Consider the following 25,300-nt stretch of genomic DNA (forward strand, 5'->3'; position numbering starts at 1 on the left):
AAAAAAACGAACATATAAATAATGTTGTTGAAAATTCTTTATGTTGAAGGGGATTTAAAAAAAATGCAACACATATCATTATGTACATGCAAAACCAAGCACTGCAGATGTTTAATTCTACAAAACGTTGCTATCATTTGCATACATTAATAAACAGCTCTTTTTGTGCTCATTCATTCCCATTCAATGTATCCACTTTGATAAGTACTTTCCAATGTGCTGAAAGAACCGTAACCATAGAAACAGCAATGCTTAACTCAAATGGATGCCACTGGGTCTTAATGTGCGCCCATTACATAATAGAAAACAAAACAAGCAAACATTAAAAAATGAGACTAACTGTAGCATTTAAAAAAAAAATTTAAAAAGCGTATGTATTGGAAACTCAAAATAAAATAATTAGAAATATTACGTTTTTCATGGAAAAATAAATATGCATACATTTATAGGTAAACATGTGATTGATCGTTTTACTTATATACCAAGTTAAATCTTTTTTTTTATTATTATTATTAGTAGCTTTCCTAAACGTTCACTACAGTACACTTCTTATAGTTGCATTCTTCAGTCGTCAACGTTTCAGTGTATTACAAAGTTCATTAAGCATTGTATTTGCAAGTGTAATAGCACGTTTTGTTACTAACTGAGAAACACAGCAACAACACAGGTCTTAACAAAACTAATACGTCGGGTGTGTATAGGTGTCTCTTCACCACGTTTTGCAGTTTAGGCAAAGTTCTGGCTGCTCCAACTATGCGAAATGGTTAAACACACTACGTATTACCTTATTAGAAATCATTTCCATGAACAATGCACCCAGGAATAGGTTTAAAGCGATTTTTTTAAAAAAATATTTTTGTAACTGTTCGTATTTTAAAGCTATTCTTAAGTACAATTTTCATTTGTGTGATTTAATAATACGTTAATAGACCTACCTAGTGTGTAGGGTATAAACTTTTTTTTTTTTTAATACAAGTTAACTGCTCTTCGTCGAACCCGCTCTTACGTGTCATTATTTACTGTATTCTCTGTCTTTTGCTATTATTTGAATTTGATCTTTTTGCTACTGATTTTACAACAGCTCTTATCTGTAATGTGACATTCTGTTATGTGATATTCTGAAACGAGATACTTTACACTGTGATATTTTATAATGTGATACTTTGTCTGTGATATTTTGTAACAAGTGTAAGTCGCCCTGAATACGGGCATCTGCTTATACATACATACATAAATAATAGAATGTATCTTATTGTATAGTGAAGAATCATTTTCCCCGTTTAAAAATGTCTATAAATCAAAGAGAGCGGTTGAACCTGCAGAGGTTTGGTTTACGCGTAGGTAAAGCACTTTGCATTTCGCACGTTTGCGTGAAGAACGATCCGTTTTACAAAATGTACCAGGTACGTCTTATGTTTTTAATTAGGTATAGTGTTGTATTGACTGGGTGGCACCTGTACACAGCCTCGGTATAAGGTGTACTGGAATTTTGGCAAATACTTCACTGTGATTGGTTGATTTCTGATAAGCGATTTATAATAAAGACAAAAAGATTCCAGAAAGCTTTAGCAAGTTTAGTACTCACACTAATTCGGTAGCGTTACTCTAGAAATAACTAATCCGCTTTTATGCAACCCATCCGTAATGCACATATATGTTAAACATTTCAATAGTTGGCCAAACATTAGCGCTGGGTGCGTCTTTAAATGAAATGGAAAGAAATAATACAATTACCATACCATCAGAAGCTGCGCTGGTGAGTGCAATCACGTGGAGACACTGAAGTAATATTGCAAGGCAGCGACGAGTCATTTCGGATATGCTTTTTTTTTCTTCGTTCCGCTTGTACAACACAATCAGGTAATGCAGACCTCAGAAAGAACGAAACACAATTCTAAAGTGTACACCTCTCCCAAACCGACTTTATAGTATGCGTCTGAGCTGGACTGAAAGCTCTCAATGACGTAGCATCAATAACAAACCTGCCTCCGACTGCCTGGACAAGATACCCTCGAGCAAGAGAACCAGCAATCCAGCGAACAGCTACGCGTTAATCATAGTTCCGCACACAGTTATTAAAACAGTTAACTCCCATGTAGATCAAGTGGACAAGTGGAATGCCAGGAATGAATGATTTTCTCTAGGTTTCATGGTAAAGTAACAGCTATTTCCCCTTTTAAAAAAGCAGAATTTTGATTATCGATGATAATAACATGCATTCCCCCAAGTCAATACCTGTATCGGTATGTCATGATAGGACTAGGTAATATTGCTGTATTTTGAATGCAGTAACTTTATCCAGCAAATTCCTATAATGCAGTACTGTCAAGCCTTAGAAAGGACAAAACAGTTTCTAATGTATCTGGCGTTTGCATAGTTTTTTCATTGTTATTTTTCAAATTCGTATATAAATGAAACAGAAATAAATGGCAGATAATGTCAACTAAACTGGGTGCATTTTGCAGGCACAGGTGTGTCAAGACAAATACTCCAATTAGGACCTTTTCACCAGCACAGACCTTGGAGGAATTGAAGAGAGACACTAATGTACACAGGACAGAGCCAGGAGGAGTACAGGTTAGTAAGACCCCTCACTTCAGTTCTCACTGTTGATAATTCACATGCAGGGCCACTACAAAGTCAGTAGACCTCGCTGATGTGGATGTACCTGTCTGTTCCATGTGAAGATGTTGCATTCAAACCCATCCAACTGCCCCCTTGTTAAGAGGGTAATGCAGTATCATTATACAGGAGGTGTCAGAAAGGGGCCAATCATGACTTGTGCAGGTAGTCCTGGAATCTTGTTGTGCTTATTTGGGGCCTCATTGTTTTCTTCACAAGTGTAAAGTGGCCAACTGATTAATAATCACGCTGTCTGTGTATTGCTAGTAAAAAGTAGGGGGTTGAATCTTGACATTTTCAATTGATCGATTAGTCAGCCGATCTATGCAATTGATTAATCACACCTGTGTGCTAGTGATATGAAAGATAGGAAAAGCAATATCTTTTTAAATAATGTTCTACTTCCCTAGTGGTTTGCACTTCCTTCAGCCAAATGCCAAAGAAACATACATCGAGAGCATATATATTACTGTAAATTACCACTTGCACTTCAACCTGGAGTACTGTATTTAACAGATCTGATTTTGGAATACCGTAAGCTTTCAAGTTTCAGACTAAGGTAACTTACTTGGTGCTATTTTATTTAGGTTAGCTGAAGAGAAATGTAATTTATTGTTTGATTTTAGTTAGCGGAAGAAAAAGTCTGATATAGCTGTTCAATTTCTGATACAGTTTAAAGGAAATACGTTGAATACGATAAGCATGTAGTACTGCCAGGAAAGGAAAGCTCTGATGAGCAAATGTTGCCACAGTCTTTTGTTCTTCATTCTGAGATATTGTGAAATATCGTGTATCATGTACCTTCCAGTTGCCCTTTTGCCAAGGTTCTTTGAAGATTTTTTTATACCACACCCAGGTAGACAAGAATAATCAATTAATTCTTTTTTTCTTGATCAAAGCCCACAGGTGTGATTAATTGATTAATCCTTTGTTGATTAAAACCCCTAGTAAAAAGTATTATCCGATTGTAGAATGGCTGAAAAATGTGAGTGGGCCAGAGAACATTATGGGAAAAGAAACAGAGAGAGTTGCCACTCCTTAGAGATTGTCTTAGCGAGACCAACCTTATCACTGGTCCCCCTTTGTGGTGAAAATCATTTATGTTTTTAGTCTGGTTTTGTTACTTGTATTAGGATCCCATACCTAACATTAACATTGTCTTGTCATGTGTCTCAATACGAGCATGGTGGATGGCTGCATTGTCATCTTGAAAGGTGCCTTTGTGGACGTGATCGGCAGCATTGTTCAGAAAAGCATGGGATGTTAAAACAAAACAGCACACCTGCACACTGCCTGTTTCATTAGGCCCTGCAGTCCCTGTACACTTGCAACAAGGAGTTCACCTTTGAATTTTGTTAAAGGTTTTTTTTTTTCTATGCTGAATCAAGTAAAATTGTATTGTACACTCGGATTAATGTTTGAAACATTTCTAGGGAAGTAGAACATTATTTAAAATGGTATTGTGTTTCCTATCTTTAAAGGAATTTGAGGGGGGCTGAACCCACATAGCCGGTCTATATAAACAGGGCTGCTGTCTCACGAAGGGACGGTAGTAGTTTAGTGGTGATGAAGTAGGAAGGGGTGCGGAACACTGCATTGATATGTTTCTGATGTTTCTTCCGGATTTGCTTTCATGGTAATATTGTCTCTTGGACAATTCCTTTGGAAGAACCCCCTATATGCTCTCATATACAGTTGTATGTGCATGCCGCCTACCTTTTAATCATGTTTAAATCACCACTCTCTACATGATTAGAGGTAGTTGGCAAGCACTAGAATGGTATTATGAGTCATAAAATGACATGGAATTTAGAAGAAACGAAAGAAAGGGTGGTATTCTGCAGTATTTGGATGTTAAAGTGCTTCTTTTTTGTGTCGCAAATATTCTTGTGGATTTTTAGGATGAAAGGGCTGTCACACTGAGTAGTTCTTTTCACCAAGGTTGCTACCTCTCATGCTCCAATACTCTATGCATGCAGTTCATGCCTTTATCTTTAAAACATGTTTTGTTTCAGTCTAACCTCCAAGTACATCTGGTACAGTAGAGTGAAACCTTTAATCTATAATTTCAGTATTTGGTATTATTATTGATGTTTATTAGCTTTTAGCAACTGCTTAGGTGTGATAGTGCTGCACTTATGTTCTCTATATAGTTCTTAGATATGCAGAAAGTTATCAGTTTTCTTTCCTTATTCTTAGAAAGTCTTTTACTTCCTTGGTCATTTTAACTCAGTGGTGTCTTCAGGGTTAAAGCAGTTACTGGCTGCAAAGCACAGGAAAATGGCTGAAGCAACAGGTCAGATTTACAAAATAATGTTGTTAGCTGCAACCACTTTATATAAACTAAATTGGAAATGGTGATCTGACTTGTAATGCTGGATTTAAAGTATTATCATGGGAACATTTTTATAGATAGTTGGGTAAAACATATAAGATATATAGTATACCTGCTACTAAGTAACTATAGTGCAGCAGTGTAAACCAAAGCACTAGTTTATAATTGTTGTCATAAACATGCTTAGTTCTGTTATTATCACTGCATAATACATGTGTTCGCTGTTGTTTGCTGTCAAAGTAAATTGGTATAGTATGAATCATATAATCCTAATAATATGTATATCCCTTACCTTTCCAAACCAGTAAAGACCTGGTGAATGTAGTTTTAATACATACTTGTGTATCTAACAAAACACAAAACATGTTTACCTACTACATGTTGATATTACAGTGAATATATTGTATACCATTTCTGATTGAATAGCACTTATTGTTACAATCCAGAATTATGATAAAGCCTTTGTCGATAATGCAGTGAATTTCATGTCCAATCCCACTCCAATGGCCTCTTTACACCCAGAAGCTCTACAGCAGATGTAGATGTAGCCCTGCTTTGAGGTGTGCCTGACCAGTAGTTTGTAACATAACCCAGATCAGGGTGGGGGGGCTGAGCAAGAGAACTGAGAATAGCATGTTGTATAACCTGCTCTTTAGGGGAATCCTCATGCCTTCACAACTTGGCTTGCAATAAGGGAGATTTTTTTTACCCATGACCAACTTGAAAGATACTTTGCAGATATGGACTCCCATGAGAAGCAATCGTGGCTGGGATGCAGTGCATATCTCATTTCATTTTTGTCTTAACAAAATGGTCCATCATTAAATGACCATTTGATTGTATTATGCATCATACAAGTAGCCAATCAGGACAACCGCATGTATCGTGATACATATTGTATCACGACCTGCATATCGCGATACATATCATCGTATCATGAGATTACAGCCCAAGATGTCCATGGGATTCTTTTTGTTAACAGTTTAAAAATTCCTAAACATTCATATTGACAGTAATGTGTTTTTATGGTAAATGTTGGTCAATTTGTTTACATAGTATTGGAATATGTACAGACAACAGTAAATCAGTAGCTGATTTTTTCTAAAAGTGAGTCTAGGTGAAGACAGCAGAATTCATTGCAATGCCGCAGTGTAACCCAGGAATTAAAAAAAAAAAAAAACAGTAAAATATCCTGTTTCACAAGAACAATACCCTAAAAACGACACAGGAGCTTACATGTCTCCTTTGTTTTTCCTATTTAAAGGAATGTTTATGCTCATCATGTAACATAAATATTCAGTCAAGGTAATATTCTCCACCTGGATGGATTTCACATCAGTCGAAGAAACATTAAAGGTGGAATTAATGCATAGCACATAAATTATAGCCTTAAAAGGGCAAAACAAAGACGTGTTGGTGCTGTCCTGGATGAAGAAGCAAGAAGCTGGGTTTGGGGTACACAGTGCAATACTGTTGAAACATGATTGATTCTGTCTTTCATCTCAACAAGGGTTTGTAAGCTAGCAATTGCAAAATCCATGCAGCCTTCAAAATATGCAAAACACTAGAATCACTTCCACTCACCATGTATTTATGCTTTAAGGTACTGTATACAAACAGAAGACTTTTTGTAGCTCTGAACAAAGGGATATTGTGGCACAATGTATTGACTATTAAGTGAAACACTGTTTAGCCACAAAAAAACCAAATCACAAAAGAAATATTCTTTTACTTCAGGTCATATAAATGGCAAAAAGTGTCCTTGTGTTTGAACTTGTAGTGCACAGAGTTTCTCTGCTATGTACCCTTGGGGAAATCTATGGTTACTTTTTATTTAAAACATGTTACAGGCTACTGCATAGGTATCAAGTACAGGACTTTTTTAATATCAGCCTTCAATTTCAGATTTCAAAATTATGTTTCTGCCTTATCTTTACCAATGAAAAATAATAGTTCATTATCTGCAAAGGAAAAATAAATGTTAATATTTTATAAAAGAATATATAATACATGCATACAATTGAAGTTAAAACTATGTGTCCAAATTGCCACATCACTGCTTTATGTGGTATAAAAGAGTATTTTTTAACTTCTAGTCAAAACGTTTGTCGAAGAACTATGTGAGTTTCTTTTGGTGAAACAAAATATGTGTTGCCGATTTTCAGAATAGAAAACTTAAGCCTGGAGAGAGGCGTTTTATAATGTTAAAATAATGGTATTCCTCTGTAAAGAATTGCTTTGCATTTTCACTAGCTTTAGGGTTCTTTTCCAACCTCATTTTCTTGTGTAATAGCTTTCTTTGACAAAATACAAAAACAGTATAGCTGAGGGCTCCCCAAACTGTTGTAACTGCACCATAAGAGACCGAACTTACACTACAGCTATGGCCACAAGTTTTGCATCACCCTAGAATTAACACATTTTTCTTCATAAAGTCTCATGGATTGTTACGTTAACATATTGAATTACATACTGCTTTGTAGTTTTCTATATACAGTATTTAACTGACAAATTGAAAAATGTGACGAAATCTGACATGAAATATTGTACTACTATTGTGACTTCTAGTAGACTTTTGCCATATCATTTTGTAGTTTCCTTGATTATATAATGTTGTTTTTTTTAAATTGTCTCAATCCTAAAATTCTAGTTGTTGCTAAACTTTTGTCCATAGCAGTAAGTGCATTACTCAAGAATCTCAGCAAGTCTTAGCAAAAACACCCTATAAATGTGTTCAAGGGGGATGTCTGATTGAGGTTGCTGGTTCTTTCACTGTCAGACACGTGTCTCAGATGTTTAAATACATTTAAAAAACAAGGTTTTCACAACAGGACCAAAACAACATTTTATTTTTCCCCAGCCATGACTACATATCTGTGCAGGAATTGTGAAAATGCCATCTCGTATCTCTACACCTCACAGGTGTACTGGCCCATACAGCTTTTAAAACATTGTTACATATTTAAGATATTTAAGACAAAGGATTCTTGCCAAAACCACTGTCTAAATGCATCGTTTTTCTACTGTTTATCTTAGGATTAATTGTTGAAATATTTTCTCAAAATGCACTGCAGCCCATATGTTATCTTTTATATTACATGTAATATGATCGAATATGTTGTTGTTCAAGATATCTATCAGGACTACTCAGAACAGAATGTACCTTTCCGAGTTCATGCTCCCTGCTGTCTCTTTGTAATGCATAAATGGCAATAACAAGTGTTGCATTCAGAAAAGTATTAGAGCGATCTATAAAAAGATGCCACCTACCAGGCTCATACTCGCTGCTCGCTTGTTTGTTCTTTGATGTTTCTGTGCTCTCTGGTCTCAGTTAGATAAGATTTTACCAGAGCCAAGTCAAATGGCAGTTCTTGGCTGCGTCTACATTTTCTTGTTGACTAATGAAAGTATTTCGAGCATCGGGACAACATGTTGAGGTTGTGAGACAAACGTTTTCTGATCAAGCTAATCTTGTTTGACAGAGAAAGTGATATTACACAGATATATACAGTACTGTGCAAAAGTTTTAGGCAGGTGTGAAAAAATGCTGTAAAGTAAGAATGCTTTAAAAAATAAACATGTTAATAGATTATATTTATCAATTAACTAAATGTAAAGTGAGTGAACAGAAGAAAAATCTAAATCAAATCCATATTTGGCGTGACCACCCTTTGCCTTCAAAACAACATCAATTCTTCTAGGTACACTTGCACAAAGTCAGGGATTTCGTAGGCATATAGTCAGGTGTATGATTAAACAATTATACCAAACAGGTGCTAATCATCATCAATTCAATATGTAGGTTGAAACACAATCATTAACTGAAACAGAAACAGCTGTACAGGAGGAATAAAACTGGGTGAGGAACAGCCAAACTCAGCTAACAAGGTGAGGTTGCTGAAGACAGTTTACTGTCAAAAGTCATACACCATGGCAAGACTGAGCACAGCAACAAGACACAAGGTAGTTATACTGCATCAGCAAGGTCTCTCCCAGGCAGAAATTTCAAGGCAGACAGGGGTTTCCAGCTGTGCTGTCCAAGCTCTTTTGAAGAAGCACAAAGAAACGGGCAACGTTGAGGACCGTAGACGCAGTGGTCGGCCAAGGAAACTTACTGCAGCAGATGAAAGACACATCATGCTTACTTGCCTTCGCAATCGGAAGATGTCCAGCAGTGCCATCAGCTCAGAATTGGCAGAAAACAGTGGGACCCTGGTACACCCATCTACTGTCCGGAGAAGTCTGGTCAGAAGTGGCCTTCATGGAAGACTTGCGGCCAAAAAGCCATACCTCCGATGTGGAAACAAGGCCAAGCGACTCAACTATGCACGAAAACACAGGAACTGGGGTGCAGAAAAATGGCAGCAGGTGCTCTGGACTGATGAGTCAAAGTTTGAAATATTTGGCTGTAGCAGAAGGCAGTTTGTTCACAGAAGGGCTGGAGAGCAGTACACGAATGAGTGTCTGCAGGCAACAGTGAAGCATGGTGGAGGTTCCTTGCAAGTTTGGGGCTGCATTTCTGCAAATGGAGTTGGGGATTTGGTCAGAATTAATGGTCTCCTCAATGCTGAGAAGTACAGGCAGATACTTATCCATCATGCAATACCATCAGGGAGGCATCTGATTGGCCCCAAATTTATTCTGCAGCATGACAACGACCCCAAACATACAGCGAAAGTCATTAAGAACTATCTTCAGCGTAAAGAAGAACAAGGAGTCCTGGAAGTGATGGTATGGCCCCCACAGAGCCCTGATCTCAACATCATCGAGTCTGTCTGGGATTACATGAAGAGAGAGAAGCAACTGAGGCTGCCTAAATCCACAGAAGAACTGTGGTTAGTTCTCCAAGATGTTTGGGCCAACCTACCTGCCGAGTTCCTTCAAAAACTGTGTGCAAGTGTACCTAGAAGAATTGATGCTGTTTTGAAGGCAAAGGGTGGTCACACCAAATATTGATTTGATGTAGATTTTTCTTCTGTTCACTCACTTTGCATTTTGTTAATTGATAAATATAAACTATTAACATGTCTATTTTTGAAAGCATTCTTACTTTACAGCATTTTTTCACACCTGCCTAAAACTTTTGCACAGTACTGTATATATATATATATATATATATATATATATATATATATATATATATATATATAATATATATATATATATTAAACAAGAATGAGTCAGTTATGGATGCTGTTCGAAAGGACTTGGGTTTATATGATAGGATTATTGCAAATGACAAAATACTAAATATTTACTATGGAAGTTGTTTCAACTTTAATGGAACTACCACAGGGTATATTTGCAGGAAAGTCTATTGCCACTTTATTGTTTTCCCCTGTGTATCGAATCCTATGTTGGCCCACTGTTGGCAGTTTTGCATTCAAGTCCTTTTTCTACTGTGCATCCTTTGTTTAATGTGAGTGCGATCATTAAACAGTATCATCTTGTAATATTTATCACACCTCACAATGCTAAACAACATGCTGAAGGCAGAAACTGTTTAAAGATGGTACTTACATTAAAGAATGGATCCAGAGTTGGAAAAAATTAAATTACTTTAAAGTGAGCAAAGGTGCACAGGTGGGTGTACATAGGATTCCATACATGGGAAAAATAAGAATGGGGCAATAGACAAGTTCATTTCTAGAAGTATAACCTATGGTAGTAAACTGGGTTCTATCAGCCACTGGGAAAAGTAATCTGAATTCAGACTTTCCATCAGCAGCAGACTGAGATAAAATCAATCCAGTTAGGACTGCGGTTGGCAGAACTCAATCTCTCCAACTCATAAGATGATAGAAGTTACTGTTTGAGCGCCCAATGCAAAGGATGCTAGAGGCAGGTTTTTAATCTGGACAGAACATGAAGGCTGAGAACATATTATAATGACAGGGAAATACCGATGCCTGAATTAAATAATGTACAAATAGCAATTATACAAAAATGAATACGTACAAGGGATGTTTGATTTTTGTGTAATGGCTGTTTGCAGATTGCATTGCAGATTGCATTGCAGACTGCAGATGGAACTGGCGACAGTTTGATTCTGGAACAAGATGAGTTTTACAGACTGGAAAGATGGCATTCGAGATGTAGCACATACTTTTTGCAAAGCACAAGACACAGCAGAGACAGGAATGTGAGGTGAGGATCAGAAAGGATTTCATTCTCAGCACCTAAATAAGCACCTTAGTCACAATGGTTCCCTCACCATGAGTTAGCCTATTTTCAATATTTAAATTGACAATTATTATTGACTAAAAGGTACCAGCTACTGCACTGAAGAAAGACACTTAGGTCAGGAACGTGACAGCCAATAGCAAAGGGGCTTTATTCAGTTTCCAGGCGAACCCCACGGTGCTTTAGTATCAATTATTATGTGGATCTAGTGACTTGATTTTTGTTTCCTTTTAGGTAGTTGTCAGGCACAGCAGAGATTGCCAACAGCAGTGACTCACCGCTCACTAACACAAACACACGCACACAGGCACCTCCACACTCCTGCGGACGCACACAGCTCTCAGGGTGATTTTCACAGATAAATAAAAAATCACAGAAATACTCCCAAATGAACAATAAACACGTAAAACAATAACTTGAACAATTATCACAAAAACAGTAATCAAATATTTACAATAATCAACAAATAATCACACAGTCTCCACACAATAAATCACAACCCCCAGCGTCCTTTACAAGCAACTAATTTACACAAGTCCTCTCAGACAAAGATCTATATATGACAAATACATATTTAATGCTTTGTATAATGAATACATTGATTAATATTAAATAAAATAAAGAAGTAAATACATATTTCAATACAATTAAATATATAATTTATGTACTGTATGGTATATATATTTAGTTAATGTTTTTTTTTTTTTTTATCAATGTTTAATCAATGTCTAAGGTCATCATCACATATTAGCATCATTATATGTTTCAGGGAAATGTATACATATATTCTTAATGTATTTTTTATTCAGTTCCAAAATATTTACACCAATTTGTTGCTAAATATATGTAATATATTTACAAAGCATCCATAAATAATGTTTTTAAAATGTATGACGAATGTAAGGCAAAAACATAATATATTTTAAATGTTTGGTAAATTTGTTGCAAATATTTATTTCTAACAATATATAGTAAAATGTATTTATAGTCAGTTAAATAAAAATGAATTAGTAATGTATAAAAAATACATTAAAATATCTGGTGCATTTGGAATATATTTTAAATATAATTGAATCTGTGAGCCATATATTTATTTTATATGTTAAAAATATATGGTAAGGTTATAAATATATTATTCATATATTTAACATGTTTCCCATTCATAAAAAATATATTAAAAATATATTTTCTTTCCCTAGAAAAACAGGACCTTGAGCCCTCATACTAAATTATCTTTTTTCCTAGAGGATTAGGAGCAATTCTAAAGGTTTTCCTGCATTCATCTAGAGGTATTTTGGGGGGGGGATCTGTCAACACTGACCACCCCCTCATTCAGAGCTCCAGTGCTGTGACGCTCAGCAAATCGCTAGGTGTGTTCAAGTGCCTGTAACTCAAAAACGGAAAGAGCTAGGAACACAGTATACCCGGATGTGTATTCCTCACATGCCCAGATGACGTGTTTCTTGAATAAACTACAGCGTCCAGAATACAGCGGTGCCTTCACTTGCTAGGATACAGCTGTGCACATTGGGCGTCTTATCCATCTTGCATAAACAACACATTCATTTACTCCAGTTGTTAGTTATATGTTGTTTTATTGCTGGGGTCCTCTGGCTGCCAGGAAAGTCAGTTTTCCGACATGTCCTTATGAGGGTTAATTTGTATGCATTTGAAAAAAAGAGCGCATTATTGATTCAATATGCTACAGAGATTTTAAGTGAATTACGCAGCACTGTATATATTTTTGTAAAATGTAGTGTGCCCAATTATTGTTCCCCCATCTTTCTCCCCAATTTAGATTATGTTCCCTCACTGCAGCAATCCCCACAAGTCAGGAGTGTCCTCCGATCCCACCACCAAGCCTCTTTACACCCAGGAGCTCTACAGTGGATGTCGGCAAGCTACTGCCCCCTGTTGGCCAAAGACCAGCCCTGCAGATGCTCTACTTCAAGAACCCTTCTCAGTACTTTCTCTTTCAAATAGAAAACTGAGACCAACTTAAAACAGATCACAAGACTGGTAGCTAACCAGTATGTGAAATTGCAGGCCAGTGGCATATGATATTGAACAAACCAATGGAGGTTTGCATAGGCAGCGCTTTTGTCCACAGGGGAACGGTTGTGTGCGAGACCAGATAACGGATCAAGGAACTGGGATTAATAGACGGGTGAGTCATATACAGATACACCCCCCTGCACTAGAGCTAAAGCTTAAAATGTAACCATTTTAACACTTAAAGAAATTGTCACCCACAGTGAAGGAATGTATGTACCTATGGCAAACAGTGCCTCTCTAACAAGCTGCTGGTAAATCATTCTCGCTAATAAAAAAAAATGATCACGTTGTCCTTCGCTCAACAAATAGGATGATCAGTGCTTATCATATAGAAAGTATAAAGGTTATGCAGTATCAGTTCAAATCAGATGGTCCTAGTGTCTGCTGCAGCAGTAGATTTCACGCTGTTGAAGCAAGCCTATACTGCGGTTTACAATGAGGGGCCTGCTTGTCACCTTGTTTGTAGTTCTAACTACTCTCCAGCTTTCTTCTGCTGTACATCCAGGTGAGTTGATTTGCTTGTACACGGTGTATATTATCCTCCAATGAATAGAATCCCTCAGTAAGTTTGATAGTAGTTTCATATTGTATAGGGTGCTGTATGATAGAAGCAGATAAGCAGCCCACAATAGGTCGGAGCAGCTTCCAAGGGTGACCTTGCCTTTAGGTGGGGTGAAAATCAACTTGTAATCTACAGTACCCTATACTGCATATTATCTAGTTCAATAAGAATTATAAAGATATCATCTGGTACAAGCCATATGATCCAAACCATCTCATGGTAAGAAATCTCAGTCACATAAATATCAGGTTCTGCTGTATATTATATAAATATTTAACATGATACTGATTTATATGAATTGCTATACATTAGTAAAGGCCCTTGTTGGGCTCCTTGTTTTGAAACATGGCCAGCATTGCTTCTCTGTCACGCTGTTCAAATGCTTAAGACAGGCTCCCTTGGTGTTTATTGATTAAGTATTACTGAGACAATGTTGGCTGCATTAACTCCACTGCTGATGCCTAATGGTGTCCTGTTTGTGTGCCAAAATAAAAATGCATAGTGTTTCTGTGCTAAATGGTGCTAAACTGTTGCTTTAAGCTATAATGTTTGACACAGAGATCAATACTACTGAATTGTTGACAGTTTGTGTTTTGGGTTTCTCTCCTGGGGCGGGGAAAGTAGTTCCTTAAAAAATAAGTCGTTGTTTTCCTTTGTTCTCTGTGTTGTGCGTATGGATATTGTTTCCATCTCCTGGTGATGAGGCCTCAGGCGGGATATTAAGGTCATTTCTTTTTAACGGCTTGCATGTTTTCCGACTACATTTTAGAAATAGTTGGTTGCAGGCTGCTACATCTTTGATAAGCCATGTTAGAATGGGACCTTCAGGCACATAGTTACCTGTAGATACATTTTTGTAATTCTCCAAGTTCCTGTGTGGGGTTGGCCAGTAAATTGACAACCTTTAGTTCTAAAACTATGTATATCATACACTAGTATAACCATACATGTATTACAGTGTTGTATCTGGTGTCTTCATTTACAGGTTGCTTTCCTAATCAGTTACCTGAGTAGCGGTTGGGTGTGGCTCAATCGAGCTTTCAGGTTTTATCTTGTGGACTACGATTTATAGAGAAAACTGCATTTGCATTAATGCTGTTAGAACCTGCTTGCTTAGGTGATTCCTGCTTCTGTTTTATCTGATTGCACACGTTTTCATGGGTCAGACGGACAGTAGATATGAGACAACCCATGCAATCTGCTTCAGATTTCTGTATGTAACACTGGAGCTGCCTACATTATTTTGAAGTGCAGTTAGACGCAATCTAGTTCCCAGTAGGCACAGTTCAAATGTTTTGAAGAGCATGTGGAACGTTACATTCTTTGTATTAACACTTTTGCATTTCCATTGACTTAGTGCTGTATATATTACCATGCAAGAGAAGTCAGACAACTGGTCTAGTAAAACACCTAATTTTGAGCTTGCAGCACAGCCATAATATCACTCCAAGATGAGCCTGTCTGGCCCAGTTTAATTGGACTGTTTGGTTTGTTTGGTTTGTGTTTCATCTCACTGTATGTACAGTATACAGTGCAAAGGGTATTATTTGAACCATTTATGACACCCATATTTTTTTTACAACTAACGGCAAAAGATGCCAGGTTTGTAACCTCACGTTTCATTCACATGTTTAGTTAGACAATACATTTATTAGGACTTTTAAACTAGTATCTAGCCTTCTGTTGAGCTTCCTGTTTTCCCTCAAACTCCCTGTAGTCACAGCAACTGAAACAAAGCTGTATCCTACCTGCACAGTGTGAGTGAGTAAATCGGTGGGTAAAATGCTGGCCGTCTGGCCATCTATACCAGAGCATTGGTAGCTTGAAGCTTTAATACTAAATTGCATGACTAGGGCTGTCCCCCAAAACAGACAGGCACCTGCAGCACTAAACCACATACAAACACCCATTCAGTTTTATCTGCTTGTTTGTGAGTTGTGTTAGTCAGAGAAGGATTATAAAAGAAAGTATCTCCTCCTTCATCCCCACCCCACAGGGCAGTTATTCTCTGTGCAGTAAAGAGGCTCGGTCACAGTTGGACCTTGAACAGTTACTATAACACAATATAATATGACAACACCCACACACACAGTTTATTGCTGGGTGTGAATTGTAACAAACTAAAATTACTGAATACATGAAACTTTATCAGAACCTTATCTATTCATTGATCTAAACAGCAGGAGAGCTAACCAATAGACCCTCTTGACTGTTGTGGAGACCAATAGAAACAATATTATGATGAAAGTGTCATCAACCAATCAGGTTGCAGCATTTGCATGGTTTTTCTAAGCGTTTCAACCGTGCGCTAAACTGTACTGTTATTACGCAATGATGTCACTTTCGATGTGAATTCGCTTTTCCAAACAAGCAGACATTACTGATGCCATTGCCTGGGGTTGTGGGCATCCCAAGACAATAGTTATATAAAGACTATATGCCTACAAAGTGTTACTTTTAAAATGAATTGTAAAATGAAAAGTAAGATGATGTCAGTTTGCGGTGAGAATAGTGAGTTATTATCCATGTAAAGTTTGCTGTTTATGACAGGGTGTGGTGTCACTACACTAGCACTGAAGCGGACAGTGGCAGCTTCCATTGCAGTGTGGAATGGAAATTGAGAGGGTCAGCTGGCGCCTGGTATACTGGCTTTAGCCTACCATACAAGGATACGGGGGAATAGTTAGTCTGCGGTTGCAGGATGAAATAGAACCCACAGTATATTCTTTAATCCCATAGTAAATTCAACTCCCACAAGTAAAGCATTTGTAAATGTGTTTTTTCTACAGTTTATAACTTCTTCCAAAATGAATGAGAGGGTACACCATGAACGTTCATGGAATACGGTAGTTATTCCACAAATGAGGATGGGCAAATATCCCACGAGCAAGTGGGGTGTCAACCAAACACCCTCATGAGTGAAATGACTACAGTATTCTGTTTAGATAACAAGTACAATATGTGGAAAAGAAAATCTGCTTAAACCTAAATTAAAGAGCTGAATTCAGAGTATTATTTTCCTTAGGTAAAGCGTCACGGCTGCTTAGCAACGCAGCATCATTTGCCCAATTTGCCCAATCATTCCATCATTTCCATTTGATTGAATGCAAGATTCCACAGTATCCCTCGACAGTGCTGAAAGTTATCCAGCACTAGATCTGTCAGCCCTTGAATATAGATATATACCAAGCAACTCAGATAAAAACTGTATTATTTATACTGTCAGCAAGTCTTTGAACTGGAGTACAAAACCCCACACTCAAAACGTATATAGATGCTGCATTTGCACAAGAAGGGTACAATTTGAACGTGTTGTGTTTGTTTCATTAAACAGATTGTAAGTTGGACATGGATGAAGGACAAGGAGAAGGGAGGGGATTCCGTCTCTTTTACAATATAAAAGTGGATCAGTGCCAGCCTTTTAGCTACAAAGGGTCAGGAGGCAATGGAAACCGGTTCTTTACTGACAGGATGTGCATGTCAAATTGCTCTGATAGGGCTGCTGAACTCTACCCACAAGGCGGTAAGTTGAAACTTTTATTGCTTTCCACCTGTTAATTATGCAGTGCTTTTTTTTATCAGTTATCAACATGAGTTTTGGTTTTACAACCCAATACATGGTGAATGTCTAGTTGGTGCAATATCCAACATACCCTCATTCCTCCATTAAGAGATTTTCACACTTTTATCGTTTAGGGGTGGAGAGGACACTAAACTCTGGGATATAAGAATGGCAGCCAAAATTCATTTCAACATTAAAGACACGTTAGTCATAGACGTTTACGAGTTTATTTTAGCATTACTACGTCTACTACTATTGAAATTTGAAATGACCAATCACTTCACTGGGAAATGTGCTTCACTTCCTTCTGTGAAGGCATCGCCTTATCAGTGTATTGTGTTTCCTTATCGTTAAAAATGGTGTTTTTGTTATACTGATACCTCAATAGGAAAGTCTATACTGTGGACATACACCTTGTTAAAATAATTCAGTAAAGACTAACCAAAACAGTGCCTGGTACAACACTATTAAATTGTGCAGCTTGTAAACAATAAAAGCACATACCTGTACAAATGTTTCTAGTTTTTAAATAATGTCATACTCAAAAATAAAATAAAAGGGTGTGGAAAGTGGTTCCAGCAGGTGATGGGCCCAGGTAAAAATGGAAGCATTTTTATGGAAGCTATAAAACATGTACTTTGGATTCTAGATGGAGGAAGGGCACCTGGTTATAAATGGTGTGTCAAAGAACACACAATGTGGAGCAGGGTGTGTGACCTGGTTAAATAAAAACACTCCGAGCTCTTAAACCCTTTAATGGGTAGTACAGGCACTGTATAGCTGAGTCGAAGGTGGCTGCTGGAAGATCTCAAAGCTGCCTCATGTATGCAAAGAAAAAACAAAACATGTATTTATTCATTATTTCTTAACACAGAATGCTGGTGACTGGCAAAAAAAAAGCCTTGTCTTAACAATCTAGAGTTGAGCTCTACTTATCTTAAATCAGACAGTGGTCCTGCCATATTTGCACACTGTACAGACATGTTTAAGATGTGAAACATATAAGAGATTAGACACAGAATGTTATGATAGGGTTTGAATTTAGCTTCAAAATATACTTTTTTGTTATGTGTACAATCATTCTTAGTGGTTCCTTTTGCAATTCTTGAAGTACTGTTTGTTTGTTTGTATTGTATTGTTTTTTATAAGTCTGTGTTAAGGTGCTTTCATCTGAGTTCACATCAATTCAGTTGGGACTGAAGGAAACGATATCCCTTCTTGTAAGTTGAACCGATACAGTAGCTGCACATTAAACTGCTTCCTGTCTGTTTGCTGTCACCATTTTTATGGGAAGGCAGGGCTGGGGTGTGTTGAGGTTCAAAAACAGCAGTGAGGTAAGATTTATATCTGTATATATCCGTCTAACATATATATAAATGAGAGAGAGAGAAAAAGAGACAACAACATTGTTACTTATAGCAGGCTTTAATGTTAGGGTTCAAGTGGTTTCACTCAGAAAACTGCTGTGACACAGTGAGTTCTGTTGTCATGTCTGCATTCTTAATCACAGCTGCGGCCTGTTCACTGTAGTGTATACAGCAGTGGTTTGCTGAGTTTAGAGATTAAACTAAGAGATTACAGTCAAAGTGAAAACCTCAGTGGCTTATCTTTGTCAATTCATTTCATTTAACTTTAATTGTAGCCTGCTTTCTTTTTTCGTTCTCCCTTTTAGAATGTTTCTGGAATTAAATTGTGTTTTCTTGCCTTCTGAGAATACGCAGTATACATTCAAAGCCAAACTCCAAGAGTTTGCTTTAATCAAAGTCTACAGAAAGAGGTGGTTCCTACATTTTTACATTGGCCAGCATTTTGAATCTGTATAAACAGAGTAATACAGTTAAACATATGTGTTCACTAAAACACCTGGAACTGCCTATTTTGAATGTATTTGGGTAGACTATTTTACACTTTATGAGGACTTGTAGCTAATATTGGGTTTGCCCTGATCAAAGCCTTGACGAGATGTGGCAGAGACTCCACAAGATGCTTCAAACCTGATTATGGCATTGGTCTGCTGGTCAAAATAGCCTAAAGTGGACAGATTTGAAAATCTACATAACTGTACAATGTAAACAACTTGATAATCAGCCATATAATTCCTTAGCAATGTATTGTAATGACTTTCAATCATTTGAGTACATGTTAGTCTACAAGATTGTGTTTTGTGATCATTTGTTTTAAAACACTTGAATAGAACAAATTCCTTAGTGGGTTTTACTTTTAGGGCTGAAGTATGACATCACCATTATTATGTACAGCATAAGCATTACTTGATAGTGTTTACCATAAATATTTACCTCTCTCCCTAATTGCAATTTTTCCAGCAAAGCAAACTATCACCCAAAGAACCTACTGTACCATCCCACTTAATTGTGAGGTGTCACTCTGCTGCTCTGGTTGGTTTACTGTCACAGTGCGCCCCCTTGTGGTGAATTCGTAAGCAGTATCCTTCATAGCCTTAACTTTCAAAATCATTGTACAGTCGTGCAATTGTTTTTTTAATTAAAATAATAATGATGATGATAACATCTTGTGAACAGATGGCTTTCTGTTTATTGTGTTCTGTTATGAACTATCGATAATTGAGACCCAATAAAATTACTCCTACATTTTAGTAATAATTGTCCTCTCCACCCTCGCCGTCCCCAAACAATTGAAACACGTTCAGCCATGTGAAATGGACCAGCGTCATGCTGGTTACCAATGCGGGCCCTAACCATAAACCCATATACAAGAAAACCCTAAGAACATTTCCATTTGCTCTCTTTCTTTTTTTAGATGCTGCCTGTGCATTAACAAAGGACTTCGGGTCATGCCAAAACCATTTCCTAATGTATTACTACCACCAGGAGAAGAGGAAGTGCAAGAGCTTCTTTTACTCAGGCTGTGGAGGGAATGGGAATAGGTTTGTTGACATTCATACCTGCAACTCCACCTGTGCCAGCTACATTGGTGAGAAAAACAACGACTTTCCTAGTACCTAACACAGTAATAAAGAGATGGCTTTGTTCAATTCAGGTAACAATTGTCTTTCCACCGTGGAAGGACTGTTTTAAGAGGGTCTATAAGTTAAAACTAGGTAAAACAGTGCTTTGGGGGAAAATAATTATAAACGTCTCCTAAACAACCTCACAACCAGTTGAAAATGGGTTTCATGAACTACAAACTTGATTTAATTAATTAAAATGGGCTTTAAAGAAACAGTCATGAGCAAAACAGCCCTTCAAAATGCGTGAACAGGGTGCATAATAGGGCACATAAAGTGTATTTTGGAGTATTGCCATTGTTTTACCTGTATAACCTTTTAACCGAGTTTGAGAGCTTAAAAATACATTGAAATATAATGTATTAACTTTGAACACAAAACAATAGACATGTGTTGGTGTGTTTATAAACTATTTCTTAACACTAATAAATTGACAAAGTGGCCAATTTTCACAGGAGTTTAATGTGTAACAGAACTCTCTGCACCGTTTACAAGAAACACACCCCTTTTTACCCCATCTTGTCCATATCGCAGCAATTATTTATATATTTATTTGTAGCATATTCCTGATAGTGTTAAATGTTCTTATTCACTCATTCTGTGTAAATAAAGTAGGGAATTACTTTAAATAAATAAATACACTTTTACTGTGAAACGTTTGCCAGGAAACAAATATATTTATTACTTAACATCGCAATGTATCCAGTTCATTCGCGATCTCGATACAATGAATTATTTTAAAGATTGTGTTGATAAATATATTGGCCAGTTGATTTATGATCCATGATGTGCAGTTACACATTTAAAAATGCTGCTATACAGACAACACGGGACACAAAAAGTAACATTAATTCGTTTATTGTAAACTTTACAGAATGTTCTGTAACACTTTAAATAAAAACAAAAAAAACAACCACTTCTAATAAAAATATTTGTAATGATAATTGCTTTTATCAGATAACACACTTGTGGATGAAGATGATGATGAAGATATAAACGGAATTGATGCTGGTATGTTAACAGTCTAAGTTCTTCCAGAATAACCATCTTCCCATACCATTGTAATAAGTTTGTTTTACCTTTCCTGTACTTGTGAGCTGGTGGTCACTTGTTAACAGGTCCCACCATCTCATTATTTTCTGAAATGAGGGAATCTCTAAATCAATGCACAGTAGTGCCTGGGTGCTTAGAATTCAACTTGTGGGGTGAATTTAACTGCAAGGCTTGTATGTTGTATATAATTTGACCACTTACATAAATCCTGATGTAATGGAAACCCACCTAAGCCTTGGACACATGGTCCAGTCAGCACATAGGAAATAAGTGGTGTCAGGTGGGGTCCTATTACCTGTAACACAGGAAGTGAACGGAATGCCCATGTTTTATGTTATTCTAATGGGTTATAAAATGCTTCTTAAACCCTGATTATCAGGGATGGAAATAAGTCTCCTTTTGCTGGTTCACCCACTCCAGGTTTTACTGTGAGTTTGATCAGCTACAGCGTATAGGTAACAAGCTCAGGTCTTTACTTGTTAAACTCACAGTAAAACCAGGAGTGGATGATCCTGGGAGTTTCATTTTCATCCCTCTAAAGACCACGTTTAGACTATGCTTTAACAAGGTTTCACTGCGTCTGAATTCAATCCAAAACGAAGCCTGTGTGGCTCATGCTTTATAACAATGTTGTAACACGTTCTTTCTGCAGGTTTAGTGGCTGGAATTGTGTTTGGATGTCTTGGGGTTGTCATTCTAATCGCTGTGATTGTTGTGGCAGTACAATCGAATAAGTAAGTAATGTACTGTTAAAACCCATTTTAAAAAGTGTGTGCTACATATGGCACATGTCTGACAATTTGCCCAGTGCAAAATACTCCTATAATATCCACATTTTGAATAATAATAAATATTCAATCTTCCTGCTGAGATACTGAATAGCAATTACTATTATTGCAATTACTCAAACAATTAATCATTTATTGAATTACTGAATTCAGCAGTTGCTCTTCAAATAATTGCCTGTCACAGATATATGTAACAGAGTCTAGATCAACCAGAAAGAAGTAAGAGTGATTCACCACTTTGGCTCAAGTTTCCATTGTTTAGTGAGAGAGTAAGACTCAGTAAGGACCCCATTATACACAGAAAGTGAACTTCACCTGAGTCAAAGTGAAAATAAACTCTGGAAGTTCACTCCAGGACAGGTATACCATTTACAGCTGTTCTGAGGGGAGAGCCCCGCATTCCTTCAGTGTATTCATCCTCAATATTAACCGTGCAGCTTGAGGTGGCTGTTAGTTTCAAGTTGAATAGCGTTGAGGTTCAAGATGGTTTCAGTACAGATTTCACTTTTTTCGGTAGATTATTGCATTTCTGTTGGTCCCCCGGTGCTCCTCTATCTTTAATTGATATGTGTGTGGGGGTGGCTGCCAACCACTCATGACATCTCTCACTTAGGAAGCCTTAAAAACACACCTACGCAGCGAGTATTTCAAGAAAGTTAATCATTTACGGTAAATCAAGAACAGCACATTCAGGTCCCTTCTGTGTCATTTCAACTGTAGAATAACAGGTAAAACAATTGCAAATACTCTACTAATAAAAACTAAAACCAGCATTTCCATCTGCACCATGAAGCCAGTCTGTAAAACTCCATCTAATCTTGTTCCAGTTTCAAACAGGGGCTATCATTTACAATCCAGTCTGCAACCAGACACAGAAGTCAGGATCACCTGTATCACGTTTTCTGTTTATAAATTAATTCCCCAGACAGTATAATATGTTCATAGAGCTTGTGTTCTGCCTGTATATTTTTTTCCTGCAGTCGGATATTTTACACCCGCCTCTCGCATCCTTTGATAAGGCTCTTTCAATAACTTCCCCCATCAGTGTGAATTGGAGAGACTGAGTTCTGCCAACCCTCAATCCTAACTGAGGCTGACACTGTCCCAGTTGAAACTGATTTTGTCTTGATCTGTTGATGGAAATGAATGGAGTACAATTTATGCTAGTTCTGTACTGAACTGTTAATAATGAGAGCCCAAGGAGGTCATTTTAAATTTTTCAAAAGAAAAGGTAACTTAAAATGGTGTCAAAATTTCAGTTTAGTTTAAATTAGTTTTACATTATCCTGTATTTTAATATTATTCAGCAGAAGAAAGGTGGTCCAGTGATGATGCTGCTAAATGCTAATGCAAGATAATAAAAAGGGTTTTGAAATCCTGGTTAACACTCCTTACATGGTAGTCCACATCACAAAACCACCACACCCTGGCCCAGCTGGCAGTTAGTGTTCAGGTCAGGACTGAGAAATTCAACTGTATTAAGATCAAACTATTAACTAAGAATTAATTCCCGGTTTTTAGGACTGATAAGCAGCTGCCGGCTACAAGACAGGCAAAGCGTCCGTTACAAGAAAAAATCGAAATGGAATAAAAGAAAGCTTTAACCAGGAGAGCACCATGTCATGTGATGCAGGCACCCAGCATTTCATTTTTTATACAGTTTTGTTTTATATAATTTTTGTACCTTGCAGACAGGAGCGTAAACAAACTGGAAAGCCAACAAAGCCTATTTTCTATTGAATCAGAGTGCACAAAAGGTTAAACTCTGACCTAGGAATCGTACTTTGGTATAAAAATTAAACACATTGTGGAAGAGCTTTAAAAAGTTCTTATCTTTTGATGCTGTGCTATTTTATCAGTCTTGTTTACACTCCATGTATCCAATTCAAAATAGTACAGGCCTGTTGAAGTATGTTGCATTAGGTGTGGTAGATTTTAAACAAACAGGAAACCAATAGGATTTATATAGGGGATTGCTTAATTGTTAAAACAAGTGAAACTTAGTTACTTCTCACTTTAGTTTTCAGACTGCAATTGTGTGATATCATGTATAACCATGGCATTGTTTTGTGGAATAAAACTTTTAAAAAAGAATGGAGTGTTTTCAAAGTCTTTTTTTCTTATTTCTTTAATGGCTGGTTTCACAGACCCAGGTTAGCACTAATCGTGGGTCTACCTAATGTTAATTTATGTATGTGAAACCAGCTGTAAATGTACAGAACTGTCAGGCAAGGAAGTATAACACGATGCATAAACACAGAATCAGGTTCATTCCATGTAAACCAGTTGGGGTAGAAACACTTGGATTTACCTTATTAGGATATGTTCTACTCATAATGATGAACCTTACTTTAGGCCACCTCATAATTTAAGACCACTTTTTTTACAGTGCTGATTTGATCCTATTAACTGCATTGTAAAGCTACCTTCAATAATAAAGTCCACTGTATTCTGTATTAAGGCCAACATCTGCAGTCACTGTTCAATGACCGCTGTAGTACAAAACAATACTAGAAACTAAAACTAAAAACAACAGTTTGCATGAGAGAAAACTTAAATAGCATCAAGAAAAATGGTAAACGATTAAATAGTGTTATCCAGTTAAATAATTTGCCTAGAAAGTGCTTTTTAAAAAGTCCTATGGTATTTATTTTTTATAAGAAATTACCTGTCCCTTTAATAGTAAGGCCACTCTTTTTTAACGCCATGTATTTTTTATCATTTCTGTTCAGTATAGCAATATTGTGGTCAGACTAGAAATTATAATTATAATGATATTTTGTTCACTTACAATTGGTTGCAATTATGTTGTGGTAATTACAATTATACAAAAAAAGCAACATAGACAACGAAACATATTAACATGTTTACTCTGTTTATTCGAAATAATCAAGCAATAATCACAGGTACGAATACAGAAACATACTGCATAACTTTATGTTTTTTTCAAACAAATGGGGTCACTAAAAGTGTTTTACAAACGTTACACCCTTTTACTGCAGTTACACTACACATAGGTATGACTGTTGCGTGCAACCAAACGGCAGATTGTTTTCGAGATTTTTTTTCTTTCTGTTTGGTATCAACATCTATTTTCAAAGGAAGTGACGTCATTGAAGTATGTTTTACAGCGGTTTTGCATATTTCCCCTGGA

General features: G+C 36.9%; 2 protein-coding genes across 8 annotated transcripts in view; one reads left to right on the plus strand and one right to left on the minus strand.

Moving 5' to 3' along the window:
- The window catches only part of LOC117428006 (carbonic anhydrase 12-like), a 34,142-nt gene extending 32,278 nt beyond the window's left edge, over positions 1-1,864 (minus strand). For all 4 annotated transcript variants that reach the window (XM_034901666.2, XM_034901665.2, XM_034901664.2 and 1 more), the window contains exon 1: positions 1,740-1,864. In XM_034901666.2, coding sequence (XP_034757557.1) covers positions 1,740-1,812 — 73 coding nt within the window. In that variant the 5' untranslated portion in view covers positions 1,813-1,864. The remainder of the gene's footprint in view (positions 1-1,739) is intronic.
- Positions 1,316-24,240, plus strand: LOC117428009 (tissue factor pathway inhibitor). 4 transcript variants are annotated; one of them, XM_034046501.3, is made up of 8 exons: positions 2,019-2,152; positions 2,466-2,577; positions 12,939-13,307; positions 17,092-17,280; positions 20,098-20,271; positions 21,263-21,316; positions 22,011-22,092; positions 23,668-24,240. In XM_034046501.3, exons 4-8 carry the CDS (start codon positions 17,106-17,108, stop codon positions 23,735-23,737), a joined length of 555 nt encoding a protein of 184 aa, XP_033902392.3. In that variant the 5' UTR covers positions 2,019-2,152; positions 2,466-2,577; positions 12,939-13,307; positions 17,092-17,105; the 3' UTR covers positions 23,738-24,240. The 4 variants fall into 4 exon arrangements, with proteins under 4 accessions (XP_058850989.1, XP_033902392.3, XP_033902390.3 ...); XM_058995006.1 differs by lacking the exons at positions 2,019-2,152; positions 12,939-13,307 and adding an exon at positions 1,316-1,403; XM_034046499.3 differs by lacking the exon at positions 12,939-13,307.
- Positions 24,241-25,300: the final 1,060 nt, after the last annotated feature.

Source organism: Acipenser ruthenus, chromosome 21, assembly GCF_902713425.1.
Source record: "Acipenser ruthenus chromosome 21, fAciRut3.2 maternal haplotype, whole genome shotgun sequence".
NCBI lineage: Eukaryota > Metazoa > Chordata > Actinopteri > Acipenseriformes > Acipenseridae > Acipenser > Acipenser ruthenus.